This window comes from Callithrix jacchus, chromosome 4 (assembly GCF_049354715.1).
Source record: "Callithrix jacchus isolate 240 chromosome 4, calJac240_pri, whole genome shotgun sequence".
In the NCBI taxonomy this organism is placed as follows: domain Eukaryota; kingdom Metazoa; phylum Chordata; class Mammalia; order Primates; family Cebidae; genus Callithrix; species Callithrix jacchus.
Genome location: NC_133505.1, coordinates 81,178,325 through 81,195,210, shown reverse-complemented (window position 1 = coordinate 81,195,210; position 16,886 = coordinate 81,178,325). Strand labels below are relative to the sequence as shown.

Below are 16,886 nucleotides of genomic sequence, written 5' to 3'. Positions count from 1 at the left end.
ATGGGGGAACGATTCTCTATTTAATAAGTGGTGTTGGGAAAGTGGCTAGCCATATGCAGAAAACTGAAACGTGACCCCTTCCTTACACCTTAAACAAAAAAACTCAAGATGGATTAAGGACTTAAATGTAAGCCCTAAAGCCATAAAAACTCTAGAAGAAAACCTAGGCAGGCCATAGGCAGGATGGGCAAAGACTTACTCACTAAAACACCAAATGCAATGGCAACAAAAGCCAAAATTGACAAATGGTATCTAATTAAAGCAAAGAGCCTCTGCACAGCAAAATAAACTATAATCAGAGTGAATAGGCAACCTACAGAATGGGAGAAAACATTTGTTATCTATCCATCTGACAAAGGGCTAATATACAGAATCTACAAGGAACTTAAACAAATTTACAAGAAAAAAACAACCCCATCAAAAAATAGGCGAAGGATATGAATAAACACTTCTCAAAAGAAGACATTTATGTGGCCAACAAACATATGAAAAAAGCTCATCATCACTGGTCATTAGAGAAATGGAAATCAAAACCACATTGAGATACCATTTCACACCAGTTAGATTGGCGATCATTAAAAAGTGAGGAAAAAACAGGTGCTGGAGAGGATGTGGAGAAATAGGAATGCTTTTACACTGTTGGCGGAAGTGTAAATTAGTTCAACCATTGAGGAAGACAGTGTGGCAATTCCTCAAGGATCTAGAACCAGAAATACCATTTGACCCAGCAATCTTATTACTGGGTATATACCCAAAGGATTATAAATCATTCTACTATAAAGAGACATGAACATGTATGTTTATTGCAGCACTATTAACAATAGCAAAGACTTGGAACCAACCCAAATGTCCATCAGTGATAGACTGGATAAAGAAAAGGTGGCACACATATACCATGGAATACTATGCAGCCATAAAAAAGGATAAGTTCATGTCCTTTGCAAGGACATGGATGAAGCTGGAAACTATCATTCTCAGCAAACTAACAGAAACAGAAAACCAAACACCACATGTTCTCACTCATAAGTGCATATTGAACAATGAGAACACATGGACACATGGAGGGAAACATCACACACCAAGGCCTGTTGTGGGGTTGAGTGGCTAGGGGAGGGATGGCATTAGGAGAAATGCCTAATATAGATGACCAGTTGATGGGCGCAGCAAATCACCATGGCATGTGTATACCTATGTAACAAACCTGAACGTTCTGCACATGTATCCCAGTACTTAGAGTATTAAAAAAAAAAGTCACAAAGGGAAATGGTCAGAATTTTTGTTGATTGATGACATAATGCAGCAGCCTATTTTAAGCAGGTTAAAGTCTATGTAGTAAGAAAGGTGTGAGTAATAAAATGCTGGCAAAGGAGCAAAATGAAGCCATCTATCACTGTGCTTCTTGCCAAATCTTATCACCTGCAGAGGCAGAGATCACGTCATAGGAGCACAGTATCAAATGCATTTCCCATGGCACAAAAAAAGTCAAATCAAACCACAGATAGCACTTGAGGCCTTTCAATTTATCATCCTACATCTGTCCATGGATGTCTTAGACAACTCAGACTGCCATAATGAAATATCATAGACTGGTTGTCTTAAACAACAGAAACTGATTTCTCACAGTTCTCCTGGCTAGGAAATGCAAGATGAAGGTGCTATTACTGACAAGGGCTCTCCTCCTGGTTTGGAGTTTGTTGCCTTCTTGCTATATCCTCCCATGGCAGAAAGAAAGATCATCACTCTTGATGATGATCTCTTCTTACAAAAGCACTGATTTTATTCATGAGGACTCCACCCTCATGACCTAATTACCTCCCAAAGACCCATGTCCAAATATCACCACATTGGGGATTAGAGCCCAAACATACGAGTTTTGCATGGACATAAACATTCGACCCACAGCAATGGAAATTTTAATAAAACTTCAAGTGTATCTCCAGAGAGATCTGAGATATTGGGAAATATTATTCCTCACAATTGAGTGAATTATGAGTAGACACACGTAGGTATCCTCTTCAGGTGAGAGGACAAAGGATGCTTCTCTGATACCTGGCATAACTCACCAACAGACAGGTTTTATTTTAAGAAAGTAATAAAACTAATATGATTCCAACTTTCAGAGTTGTTTATCACTTGGAGTTTCAGTTTTGGTAATTTCAGTGTAGCAAATTAGCTGACTGCGAGTCCAAAGATTATATCTGCATCCAGACAGTCCATTTATCATGCTTAGCATTTGGATTTCAACAGAGCTTTCCCAGATATTCACCAAAAGGCCACTGAAAAAAACACAAAAAGCTTCCTGTTTTGTTCACTTAATGCCGTAAATATCATCAGCGGCTCTGGATTTAGGTTTATTGGAATGTTTTAATAATTCACCAATCTGTTTATCTGAAAGTTGCCACTACTTTCTTAGTTTAGAAATACTTACTGATTTTAATTTTGTACCAAAAACGGGTAGACTTTAGTAGTCAATGTGTATTTACCCAAGATAGCAATGCAAAGTAGTAGGAGAAATTGTCAGAGTATAATAATGTAACCATGGCAAAGGTTTTTTTATTTTATTATTAGTAGTATTAGTATTAGCATTATTGTTTAGAGACAGAGTCTTTCTCTGTTGCCCAGGCTGGAATGCAGTGGCATGATCTTGGCTTGCTGCAACCTCTGCCTCCCAAGTTCTCGGGCCTCTGTCACCTGAGTAGCTAAAATTACAGACGTCCACTACCACACCCACCTAATTGAAAGGTTTTATAAATATTAATAAATATTTAGCAAGTTGTATGGTCAACATAACATTCAAATTATATATGTTCACCCATACCTTTATATTCTTAGTACCATTTTGCAAGTTGACAAGCAAGTCAGTTAGATTACCCAATTTTGGAAAAGCATAATTTAAATTTTAAGTGCTAAAAGTACCAAAACATCATTATTATAACCAAAAAAAAAATCAAATTGCATAAAATGCAGACTTGCATTACTGGAAAGTGAATAAAATTTGTGTGCCAAAACTGCACACCTAGCTGTCTCAGAGTTCCAAATGGGGATGAGGGCTATAAATCTGTTCCAATGCCAGCTGCAATTTGGCACCGACTGGTGACTTAGTTTGTACTCTTCAGTTCCCAGGTGTATTGTATCTGGCTAGGCAGTAATTCCAGAAATTCTAGGTAACTGGTGCTCTTTTAGTCTCATACATCAAGAACTATTGGGCCTGAATAAAATGGGTACAAGGATCCACTCTTTGTCTCCTTAGGTTGGGACATAGGGTTTCCAGCCTTTCTGTTCTAGTTTCTCTTCCTTAAAAAAAAGTGACTTATTGAAATGATTTTTGCCAATGCTATGTATTTTCTTAAGCTTAACTCTGGATTTTCTTTTTTCATTTTCTATTCTTTGGGGAATACTTGGACATAGTGAAATTGATCTCAATAATGAAATTGTACTTCCTGCACAGATACTTCTTGGTCTCCACCTGCTATGGCGTCTGCCTCTTTATCAGAAACTCCACCTTTCTTTACGGCATCAGGCATCTTCTCTCTAACTGATCAAGGCACTACAGATATAATGGCCATTGACCAGACAATGCTCGTACCAGGGCTCATCATAGCCACCAGTGATTATTCTCCAATCAGCCACCTGGCTCTGGGAATTTCACATCCACCTGCATCTCCAGATGACAGCAGGTCAAGTACAGGTGGTGAAGATATGGTCAGAGACCTAGATGAAATGGATCTGTCTGACACTCCTGCCCCATCTGAGGTACCAGAACTCAGTGAATATGTTTCTACCTCAGATCATTTCTTGGAGGATACCACTCCTGTCTCAGCTTTACAGTATATCACCACTAGTTCTATGACTATTGCCCCCAAGGGCCGAGAGCTGGTAGTGTTCTTCAGTCTGCGAGTTGCTAACATGGCCTTCTCCAACGACCTGTTCAACAAGAGCTCTCTGGAGTACAGAGCTCTGGAGCAACAATTCACACAGCTGGTGAGTAAGCACTGCTTACAATTCTCAATTCTTTGTCTCTCCTTTCTTTGTTGTTGTTATTTTGTAATATAGTCATTGGCTGTCTTGAGCAATAAGGATTAGTAGAAACAAACGCTGAGACAACTGTTGCTGAAGACATTCAACTAGAATTTTGAGATGGATTCAGATCCAATCGGAGAAGTGAGTTCTGTGGTGAACAAAGGGAAAACACCGCCACCCAACCTGGTGGGAACAAATTTATTCTTAAACTCTTTTCCTCAGAATTCTTCTTAACTTAGTTAATCCAGGAATAATACAAAACACTCAAGCACTGGACATGGAATCTACAAGTAGCAAGAGTGAACACTTCCTAAATTGTATCAATCTCACGAAAGGGACAAAGCTAGAATGGTCCAGCACAGATGAGGCTGGGAGTTCAGGAGTAAGGGTTCCTTTCTTAGTTCCCCTTAAGTTCTTATAAACCTAAAAAATGACTAAATGGCTTATCATTCCTGGTCCCTAACAAAGAAAGTTATTATGACATATGTCTTTGATAATAAAATGCCCCCAAACTCACATGTTTATTTTGTTTCTACATGTACAATAAGAAATGCTGAACTGTGTAATACCACTCACTACATATTCATGGCTAATTAAAATACATTGTACAATGCATATTACACAGATTACAGAATGTCTGACAATAATTTAAAAAATTGTATGCTTCATATAAGTTAAATCATTATACAAATTAAAATCCACATGAAACCCAATTTCGCAAGTGAACATTTGCTTTAAAGTACGACTTTATCTGTGCCATCTCCCCACGCACACCATTTATAATGAGGTGAGAAGATATTGGGAGAGTCTCAGGGAACAGAGTCCAAGGGAACCTGTTATGGAAAAGGGATCCTGATCCAGACCCCAAGAGAGGGTTCTTGGATCTCGTGCAAGAAATAATTCAGGGCAAGTCCACAGTGCAAAGTGAAAGCAAGTTTATTAAGAAAGCAAAGGAATAAAAGAATGGCTACTCCACAGACAGATTTCTTTGCCTATTTTTATGGTTATTTCTTGATGATATGCTAAACAAAGTGTAGATTATTCATGCCTCCCTTTTTTAGATCATATTGGGTAACTTCCTGACGTTGCCATGGCATTTGTAAACCGTCATGGCGCTGATGGGAGTGCAGTCGTGGAGACAACCAGAGGTCACTCTCATGGCCATCCTGGTTTTGGTGGGTTTTAGCTGGCTTCTTTACTGCAATCTGGTTTATCAGCAAGGTCTTTATGACCTGTATTTTGTGCTGACCTCCTGTCTTATCCTGTGACTAAGAATGCCTTAGCTGCCTGGGAATGCAGCCCAGTAAGTTTCAGCCTCATTTTACCCAGCTCCTATTCAAGATGGAGTTGCTCCGGTTCACACACTTCTGACAAAGTAACCATGGTATATTAATTAGGGCTCATGCTAAGCTGACATAATGAAGATATAAGAATATAGTGACTTTCATTTAATACAAGTTTATTTCTCTTTCACTTGATGGGTGGGAGAGCTGTGCTCTATGATGTCATTCAGGGACCCACACTTCTTCCATCTTATAGCTCTGCCAACCCCATGGGTGTTTCCTCGTTCACATGGTCAAAGCTGGGTCATAGGTGCATCCCTGTTTCCACTTGTGAGAAACAGAGAGGAAGCTGACGGAAAGCAATTTCCTCTTAAGTAGAACACACCAAAGTTGCCCACATCCTATTAGTGGGAACTAGTCAGCCTCCCACAAGGGAGGCTGGAAAATGTGCTGTCTAGATCAGTAGCCTCTTTCCTATGAAAAAGAGGAGAATGGATTTGGGAGAAGAGCCCCCAGCTATCTGCACACTAGGTGAAGACAGGAAACTTCTACCCCAGGTCAAAGCAATGCTAAGACACCAAGAATGAGGCTACTCAAAGTAAGTAGGAGAAATCAGGGGACAGTAGCTTGAAAAGGGAAGCTCTATGCTTTGTATAAAATTTTCTTTTACTCTCACAATAACCTGTGAGGGGAGTACCAGAATGTGGGGCTGGGTCAGAGTCAAAATTGTGGTGGGGTGGAGATAAGAGCAAATAAAGAGCAGGTCTGGGTCATGCCTAGGAGACTGACACTTGCATCTCTGTGCTTTCTGGGTTAATAGAAGTACAATTGATGAATGAGGAGGCTCACTTTCAGGGCCAAGGACAAGGCAGACATCACTGTTTCAAACATTTCTGAAAAATTATCTTTAGGATGGCTGTTGCTCACAGGAGGAAGATGTGGGAACCTGAAACACAACGTCATGGGGCATACTTTTGAGATTTTGTTTTGTTTTGTTGTTTTTATGTTTTTTGCTTCAAGATGTCTTGCTCTGTTACCCAGGCTGGAGTGCAGTGGTACAATCTCAGCTCACTGCAACCTTCACTTCCCAAGCTCAAGCGATTCTCCTGCCTCAGCCTCCTGAGTAGCTGGGATTACAAGCACACACCACCATGCCCAGCTAATTTTTTTATTTTTAGTAGAGACGGGATTTCATCATGTTGGTCAGGCTGGTCTCAAACTCCTGCCTCTCTCAGCCTCCCAAAGTGCTGGGATTACAGGTGTGAGCCACCGCACCTGGCCCTTTTGAGATTATTATAGTTTGGAAAGGGCTCACTAGGGAACCACTTTTTGTTCTTCCTCACAATTCAGATAAGGGCACTGAGGTGCAACACAGTGGTTACAAGACTTGATGAAGGTCACACAGCTAGTTAGGAACAGTTCTAGGATTGGCACCCAAGTCTCCTGACTGCCAGTTTTCTGCTGTTTCCACTGCACCACACTTGTGTTGGCCGGGAAATATTTACTGCATAGAGAGACATGCTGTTTATTTTAATAGGTCATTTCAAATTGGATGCATCCAAATAGATGTCCCATTTACATAGACACAGGTCTATTATCATTAGTTTCAAAATTCTGTTTTCTAACCAATTGAAAGAAGTCTTTTATTCCCTGGAGTGCAAAGCAGGGAGGGCTCCAGATTTCTGCTCCTGAGCTCAGTTTGGAACATGTTTTTATTTACTTGGATTTTTTTTAATAACTGAACTTGGCATTCCTGCTTTGCCAATAGCATTGGCTCAGGTATTTAAAAATCATCTGTTCTCGCAATTCACCATGAAAAAAAAATTAGAGTCCATCCATCTCAATACACAGATAGAAAGGTGGAAATATGGAACATAATCACTGCAAATCAACCAGTAAGTAGTGGTGTTCTGGTCTCACATTAAATCCAAAAACAAAAATCAAAACAATAAAAAAGGAACTAAAATATATGCCTCAGTTAATGAAAAGTGCGTATGAGCGGAATTAGCACCAGCTGAGCACTTAGAACGCAGTTAAGAGTAAACCATCTTTTATTTTGCAGCTGGTTCCATATCTACGATCCAATCTTACAGGATTTAAGCAACTTGAAATACTTAACTTCAGAAATGGGAGTGTGATTGTGAATAGCAAAATGAAGTTTGCTAAGTCGGTGCCGTATAACCTCACCAAGGCCGTGCATGGGGTCTTAGAGGATTTTCGTTCTGCTGCTGCCCAACAGCTCGATCTGGAAATAGACAGCTACTCTCTCAACATTGAACCAGGTAAAAGAATCCAACCCAGAAAGTGACGGGGATGTTTCATTCATTTTGTTTTATTTTGTTCTGTTTTTAAGCACACATTTCAACCTTCAGGCCACAAAATCAAACTGAAATGACACTATATAAAAGAACCTTTTGGAAGCTATGGAGCACATCATTAGAAAGGTAGAGTCCAAAGACATGCAAGTTCACATTTTCCTGTATCAAAAAGCAATGAATAAGCACATCTCTTGTTGCACAATCTCAGAGCTCTAATTTCCCCTCAGAACAAAACTTTTGCTGTGTTTAAGAGATTTTTTTTAATGTAGCCCTCAGCCAAGCTAGTTTCCATTCTGCTAGAAGTCAAACGCATTTTCTCAGTGCTCTGCAACGGGGGCTTCCTACCTAAGCAAACTTTCAGTCACAATTCACTGTCAGAATAGCTTCTTATCACATAATTCAGGGTGAAGCAGAGATGGCATTCTAAGCAAAGAAAAACAATCATCAGATAGAAATTCAAACTTGGAGAAAGTCACTTCGCCATCACCAAAAAAAGAAGAAGAAAATTAACTTGCTTTTTGGTTGTATACTCCAGATCAGCTTCCATGTGAAGATTAAAGCAAAGAGTTAGACATGGAGAAAACTTTTAAAGACATGAGAGCTTAGCCCAAAGCCACATGAGAGAAAGCAAACATTTACTCTGATAATAAAGCAAAGTGTGTGCACCATTGTAAACAGCTGTGACCAAATTGGGAAATGTTTTTACCATTAGTTTCAAAATTCTGTTTTCTAACCAATTGAAAGAAGTCTTTTATTCCCTGGAGTGCAAGGCAGGGAGGGCTCCCGATTTCTGCCAAAGCTACCTCCCAGTCAAATTGAAAACAAAGCTTCCTAATTGGTTATGAATTAATGGAGTGGATCTTTAACATCCTCTCTGGCTCTCTGTGGACTAAGAATGAAAGCAGAGGAAAGAGGCCTTGGGCAAAATGCAAACCAAAAAGGCTCAGTAGGAGACATTTATATTTGATAGAACAGGGCTTTGAGCAACTTTAAGTAAATTGCCTCAGTACCTTGGTAAACAGGATCCTTAAAAAGACAGACTGCCTGTAGGCACTGAGCCTGGGAGCACTTATTTCCAAACAGGAGCAGCTAAAAAGGCCCTGTGGATCCCCTAAGAAATCAGATATCTCCTAAATGCCAGCAAGACACTGCCTCTTCCCCTGAAAACTACTTCAGAACCGAGAAGGAACAAGGGGTCTTTGCCAGTTAGGATCAGGAGACTAATTTCTTCAGCCAATTGATTAAGCTAACAGGATGTGTATGGGAGAACTTGTAAAGCACTGGAGAGGTGATAGTACAATCCCCTCCCCTCCTTCCTCCATCAGGGAGCTGACAGCTTACTTAGGGACCCATCCACCAGCACAAGAAGGTCAATGTCAGGAGCCAAGTTGAGGCAAGGGAGAACCCAGGTGTGCAGCTGTGGGACCAGCTTCTCAATGTATATGCCATATCAGTAATGCCTTAGAAAGAGGTGGGAAGCTGTTAATGCACTGCCATGGTTGTATAAGGGAAACTACTGATATTGATTGGAAGCAAGCACAGCAAAGTAATGGTCTTGGGGATCCCCAGCCCTAAATGTGAATCTTGTGTGCTGACTGCAGCACTCAATTTCTGCAAATGGAAAAAGGAGAAATTCTGGTTGGGCGCAGTGGCTCACGCCTGTAATCCCAATACTTTGGGAGGCTGAGGCAGGTGGATCACTTGAGGTCAGGAGTTTGAGACCAGCCTGCCCAAAATGGTGAAACCCCATCTCTACTAAAAATACAAAAATTAGCCTGGCATGTTGGCAGGCACCTGTGATCCCAGCTACTCAGGAGGTTGATGCAGGAGAATTGCTTGAACCCAGAAGGCAGAGGTTACAGTTAAGCTGAGATTGTCCCACTGCACTCCAGCCTGGGCAATAGAGTGAGACTCCTCTCAAAAAAAAAAAAAGAAAGAAAGAAAAGAAAATGGAGATAGTAACATTCTAAGGACTAACTGAAGGAATATTTACAGTACTTAGCATAGCATTTGACAAATTATAGTTACCTACTAAACATTAGTAGTTATTATTGCAACATTATCACAATTAACTTGACCGTCAGTTTGTGACCTACATAAGGTACCAGCAAAAACACTAAACAGTACCATGACAAGGTATTTGTGAAGGGGGTGGAACTGAAATTATTTTCACTAATTTCACGTGAATAGTTCTGCCATGCAGCTTTTCTCCAAGAAGCCAAAGGTGGTAAACATGAGATGGTGCTAACATCAGTTTCACTCCCTGCAAAGTCAAATTTATGCTGAGCTACCTAAGAATGCGTCCAGGCCACCCAGTGAACTATGGCATACATGCCCAATTCTTACTTTTAATGGTGGAAAAGTAGGGGAACGTGCCTGCTGGACAACCTGGGAAATTACCAGCTCACTTTCCAGAGGTATTTCAACACTGAGCCTGCGCCAATTCAAATACCTTTGAAGAAATTAACATGTAAAGCCAGGAGAAGCAGTTAATCCGAATGAAAACTGTTGAGTGACTGAATGACCACTCATGGTAACTACAAGGGAGACACTTTGCAGAAGCCACTGAATGTTACACTAAGTACTTTGGTGAACTTATAATTCATACCCTATTCCTTACCAGATACCTCCGGAGAGTAACAAAATCTAAATTTTAAATACATTGAAAACTTATAAAATAATAAATCAATACAGGAGGTCTGCCAAAAATGATCTGTATTGCACCAGTTAGGACATAGTGATGCTTGTCTTAAGTGATGCTTAGAACATCACTAAGCATCAACCAAAGGGTGATGCTTCAATCAAAGGGTAAAGGCAGAAAGTCAAATATGGGCGGTGGGACTCAAGATGGCGCAGTGAGAACAACCCAGGATTGAAGCTCTCAGTGAATGCGTGGAGGGTGAGTCAGGGCCGCATTTCCAGACAGATCTTTGTTGCCCACAGAACGGGAAAATTCCCAGGTATAAAAGAGACGTGGGATGCCAGCGAAGAGGTTTTGGCTGGCGCAGCCGGCGGCCGGCGCAACAGCGCAGTGGCGCTCCACAGCACTCCGCACAAAGCGCATGGGTCCAGGTGCCCTGTTGAACTGGCAATCTGAGACTTGAGAGGGCAGATTGGCATATCCATCTGATTAAACGGGACTTGGACAGTGAGCCAGGCCAGGAGATTCCAGGGAAACGGCTTCTGGGCCAGCGCAGTGGGACAAACAAAATGGCGATCCCAAATAGTCCCAGTGGAAAGGTTCTCTTAGGGCACAGCTGAACCCAGGACAGTACAGCTTGGTGGGGGAGGGGCGTCCACCATTACTGAGGCAATCCGCCCAATTGAGGTACACAGACATTGCTGACGCAGCCTGCCGTTGCCAAGGCAACCTGCCACAACAGAGAGACCCCACCACAGGGCATAGCCCGTGGCAGCAGGGCGGAGACAGCAGCAGCAGGGCAGAGACTGCAGCAAAAGGGCAGACCTCACAACAGCAGGGCGGCTCCTCGGCAGGCAAATAGTGCCTAGACTGCCTCCTAGCTGGGCAGGACAGCACAATGGACACTCATAAAGAAAGCCCCAACCCCCGAGACAGAGCATCTGAGAAAAAAAGGGGTTTTTTTTAATGAGTTCTGCTGCAGCAGAATTAAATGTAGCAGCCTAACAGCCCAGAATGAACAACAGAGTTCACAGCTCAGCACTTGAGCTCCTATAAAGTACAGACTGTCTCCTCAAGCAGCTCCCTGACCCCTCTATATCCAGAAGACTGACATTTGGCAGGCATCATTCTGGGACAAAGATAGCAGAAAAAGAAACTGGTAGCATCCCTCACTGTTCCGCAGCCACTATAGGTGTACCCCAGACAAGCAGGGCCTGGAGTGGACCTCAACAGTCGTACAGTGGAGGGGCTAGACTGGTAGAAGGAAAACCAAGTAACAGAAATACTTCATCATCAACAATCTGGGCGTCCACTCAGAGACCCAATCGAAAAGTCAGCAACTACGCAGATGACAGGTGGATAAATCCACAAAGATGGGAAGAAACCAGCACAAAAACAAGAAAAACACCTGAAACCAGAACACCTCACCTCCTAGAAAGGACCAAAACTCCTCACCAGCAAGGGAACAAAGCTGGACGGAGAATGACTGTGACGAAATGACGGAATTAGACTTCAGAAGGTGGATAATGAGAAACTTTTGTGAGCTAAAAGAACATGTTTTAAATCAATGTAAAGAAACTAAGAACCTTGAAAAAAGATTCGAGGAAATGATAACAAGAATGGATAACTTAGAGAGGAATATGAATGAATTGAAGGAGCTGAAAAACATAATACGAGAACTTCGTGAAGGGTGCACAAGTTTCAACAGCCGAATTGACCAAGCAGAAGAAAGAATATCAGAATTTGAAGATCAACTCAATGAAATAAAATGAGAAAACAAGATTAGAGAAAAAAGCGCAAAAAGGAATGAACAAAGTCTCCAAGAAATGTGTGACTATGTCAAGAGACCTAACCTATGTTTGATAGGTGTACCAGAATGTGACGAAAAAAATGAATCCAAGCTGGAAAATACTCTTTAGGATATTATCCAGGAAAACGTCCCCAACCTAGCAAGACAGGCCAACACTCAAATGCAGGAAATACAGAGAACACCACAAAGATATTCCGCAAGAAAGCAACCCCAAGGCACATACACGTCAGATTCACCAGGGTTTAAATAAAGGAGAAAATACTAAGGGCAGCCACAGAGAAAGGTTGGGTCACCCACAAAGGGAAGCCCATCAGACTCACAGCAGATCTCTCAGCAGAAACTCTAAAAGCCAGAAGAGAGTGGGGGCCAATATTCAACATCCTTAAAGAAAAAAACTTTCAACCCAGAATTTCATATCCAGCCAAACTGAGCTTCATAACTGAAGGAAAAATAAAATCCTTTGCAAACAAGCAAGTACTCAGAGATTTTGTCACCACCAGGCCTGCTTTACAAGATCTCCTGAAAGAGCCACAACACATAGAAAGGAACAACCAGTACCAGCCATTCCAAAATCACACTAAATGCTAAAGAGCATCAACATAATGAAGAATCTGCATCAACTAACGGGCAAAACAGCCAGCTAACCTCAAAATAGCAGTATCAAATTCACAAATAACAATATTAACCCTAAATGTAAATGGACTAAATACACCAATCAAAAGACAAAGACTGGCAAATTGGATAAAAAACCAAAACCCATTGGTGTGCTGTATCCAGGAAACCCATCTCACATGCAAGAATACACAAAGGCTCAAAATAAAGGGATGGAGGAAGATTAACCAAGCAAATAAAGAGCAAAAAACAGCAGGAGTTGCAATTCTCATCTCTGATAAAATAGACTTTAAAGCAACAAAGATCAAAAGAGACAAAGAAGGCCATTACATAATGGTAAAAGGATCAATACAACAAGAAGAGCTAACGATCCTAACCATATACGGACCCAATACAGGAGCACCCAGATACATAAGGCAAGTTCTCAATGACCTACAAAGAGACTTAGACTCCCACACAGTAATACTGGGAGACTTTAACACTCCACTGTCAATATTAGACAGATCAACCAGACAGAAAATCAACAAGGATATCCAGGGCTTGAACTCAGACCTGGAACAAGCAAACCTGATAGACATCTACAGAACTCTCCACCCCAAATCCACAGAATATACATTCTTCTCAGCACCACATCATACCTACTCAAAAATTGACCACATAATTGGAAGTAAAGCACTCCTCAGCAAATGCAAAACAACGGAAATCATAACAAACAGTCTCTCAGACCATAGTGCAATCAAGTTAGAACTCAGAATTCAGAAACCAACCCAGAACCACAAGGCTTCATGGAAACTGAACAACTGGCTATTGAATGTTGACTTGATAAACAATGAAATGAAGGCAGAAATAAAGAAGTTCTTCAAAACCAATGAGAACGAAGCCACAACAAGCCAGAATCTCTGGGACACATTTAAAGCAGTCTCTAGAGGAAAGTATATAGCAATAAATGCCCATATGAGGAGAATGGAGAGATCCAAAATTGACACCCTATTGTCAAAATTGAAAGAGCTAGAGGAGCAAGATCAAAAAAACTCAAAACCTAGCAGAAGACAAGAAATAACTAAGATCAGAGCTGAACTGAAGGAGATAGAGACACAAAAAACCCTTCAAAAAATCAATAAATCCAAGAGCTGGTTTTTTGAAAGGATCAACAAAATAGACAAACCACAAGCCAGATTGATTAAAAAGAAAAGAGAGAACAACCAAATAGATGCAATAAAAAATGATAAAGGGGAAATCACCACAGATTCCACAGAAATTCAAACCATCATCAGAGAATATTACAAACAACTCTATGCACATAAACTAGTAAACCTGGAAGAAATGGATAAATTCCTGGACACTTGTGTCCTTCCAAGCCTAAACCAGGAGGAAGTCAAAACTATGAATAGACCAATAACAAGGTCAGAAGTCAAGGTAGCAATTAAGAGCCTACCACACAAAAAAAGCCGAGGTTCAGATGGGTTCACAGCCGAATTCTACCAGACAAACAAAGAGGAGCTGGTACCATTCCTTCTGTAACTATTCCAAATAATCCAAAAAGAGGGAATCCTTCCCAAATCATTTTATGAGACCAACATCATCCTGATACCAAAACCCAGCAGAGACCCAACAAGAAAAGAAAACTTCAGGCCAATATCCATGATGAACATAGATGCAAAAATCTTCAATAAAATATTGGCAAGCCGAATGCAACAGAAAATCAAAAAACTTACCCATCATGATCAAGTAGGTTTCATCCTGGGGATGCAAGGCTGGTTCAACATACGCACGTCTATAAACGTAATTCACCACATAAACAGAACCAAAAACAAAAACCACATGATTATCTCAATTGACGCAGAGAAGGCATTTGACAAAATTCAACAGCCCTTTATGCTAAAAACCCTCAATAAACTCGGTATCGATGGAACGTATCTCAAAGTAATAAAAGCTATTTACACAAACCAACAGCCAATATCATATTGAATGGGCAAAAACTGGAAGCATTCCCTTTGAAATCTGGCACTAGACAAGGATGCCCTCTCTCACCACTCCTATTCAATATAGTACTGGAAGTTCTAGCCAGAGCAATCAGGCAAGAAAAAGAAATAAAGGGTATTCAAATAGGAAAGGAGGAAGCCAAATTGTCTCTATTTGCAGTAGACATGATAGTATACCTAGAAGACCCCATCGCCTCAGCCCAAAAACTCCTGAAACTGATAAGCAACTTCAGCAAAGTCTCAGGATATAAAATCAATGTGCAAAAATCACAAGCATTCCTCAACACTAATAACAGACTTAAAGAGAGCCAAATCAAGAACGAACTGGCATTCACAATTGCTACAAAAAGAATAAAATACTTAGGAATACAACTCACAAGGAACGTAAGGGACCTCTTCAAGGAAAACTACAAACCACTGCTCAATGAAATAAGAGAGGACACAAACAGATGGAGAAACATTCCATGTTCATGGTTAGGAAGAATTAATATCGTGAAAATGGCTGTACTACCCAAAGTAGTTTACAGAATCAATGCTATCCGCATCAAGGTACCATTGACTTTCTTCACAGATCTGGAAAAAACCACCATGAACTTCATATGGATCCAAAAGAGAGCCTGCATAGCCAAGTCAATTCTAAGCAAAAAGAACACAGCGGGGGCATCACACTACTGGATTTCAAACTATACTACAAGGCTACAGTAATCAAAACAGCATGGTACTGGCACCAAAACAGAGATATAGACCAATGGAACAAAACAGAGGCATCGGAGGCAACATAACATATCTACAACAATACAATCTTTGATAAACCTGACAAGAACAAGCAATGGGGAAAGGATTCCCTGTTTAATAAATGGTGTTGGGAAAACTGGCTAGCCATGTGCAGAAAGCAGAAACTGGACCCCTTCCTGACACCTTACACTAAAATTAACTCCAGATGGATTAAAGACTTAAACATAAGACCTGGCACCATAAAAACCCTAGAAGAAAATCTAGGCAAAACCATCCAGGACATAGGAGTAGGCAAGGACTTCATGAACAAAACACCAAAAGCATTTGCAACAAAAGCCAAAATAGGCAAATGGGACCTAATCAAACTCCACAGCTTCTGCACGGCAAAAGAAACAGTCACTAGAGTGAATCGGCAACCAATAGAATGGGAAAAAATTTTTGCAATTTACCCATCTGACAAAGGGCTGATATCCAGAATTTACAAAGAACTCAAACAGATTTACAGGAAAAAAACAAGCCCATTCAAAAATGGGCAAAGGATATGAACAGACACTTTATGAAAGAAGACATATATGAGGCCAACAATCATATGAAAAAATGCTCATCATCACTGGTCATCAGAGAGATGCAAATCAAAACCACATTGAGATACCATCTCATGCCAGTTAGAATGGCGATCATTAAAAAATCTGGAGACAACAGATGCTGGAGAGGATGTGGAGAAAAAGGAACACTTTTACACTGTTGGTGGGAGTGTAAATTAGTTCAACCATTGTGGAAGACAGTGTGACGATTCCTCAAGGCCTTAGAAATAGAAATTCCATTTGACCCAGCAATCCCATTACTGGGTATATATCCAAAGGACAATAAATCGTTCTACTATAAGGACACATGCACACGAATTTTCATTGCAGCACTGTTTACAATAGCAATGACCTGGAACCAACCCAAATGCCCAGTGATGATAGACTGGATTGGGAAAATGTGGCACAAATATACACCATGGAATATTATGCGGCAATCAGAAATGATGAGTTCGTTTCGTTTGTAGGGACATGGATGAGTCTGGAGAACATCATTCTCAGCAAAGTGACACAAGAACAGAAAATGAAATACTGCATATTCTCACTCATAGGCAGGTGATGAAAAATGAGAACACATGGACCCAGGGAGGGGAGTACTAAACACTGGGGTCTACTGGGGGGAAAAGGGGAGGGTCAGCGGGGGGGGGAGCTGGGGAGGGATAGCCTGGGGAGAAATGCCACATGTGGGTGAAGGGGAGAAAGGAACCAAAACACACTGCCATGTGTGTACCTATGCAACTGTCTTGCATGTTCCGCACATGTACCCCAAAACCTAAAATGCAATAAAAAATTTAAAAAAAAAGAAAGAAAGTCAAATATGGATTTTATGAAGTTCAAAATAAACAATGAACTGTATGGATTCATCTACGTAAATCAAAATGGTCAACTACGGTGTTCAAAA

The 16,886-nt window shown here is 40.8% G+C and overlaps 1 protein-coding gene across 2 annotated transcripts in view; it reads left to right on the top strand.

Moving 5' to 3' along the window:
- The window catches only part of IMPG1 (interphotoreceptor matrix proteoglycan 1), a 174,224-nt gene that overhangs the window by 134,409 nt on the left and 22,929 nt on the right, over positions 1–16,886 (top strand). For both annotated transcript variants that reach the window (XM_017971221.4, XM_008994700.5), the window contains 2 exons: positions 3,449–3,981; positions 7,366–7,585. In XM_017971221.4, the coding sequence (XP_017826710.1) occupies positions 3,449–3,981; positions 7,366–7,585 (753 nt within the window). The remainder of the gene's footprint in view (positions 1–3,448; positions 3,982–7,365; positions 7,586–16,886) is intronic.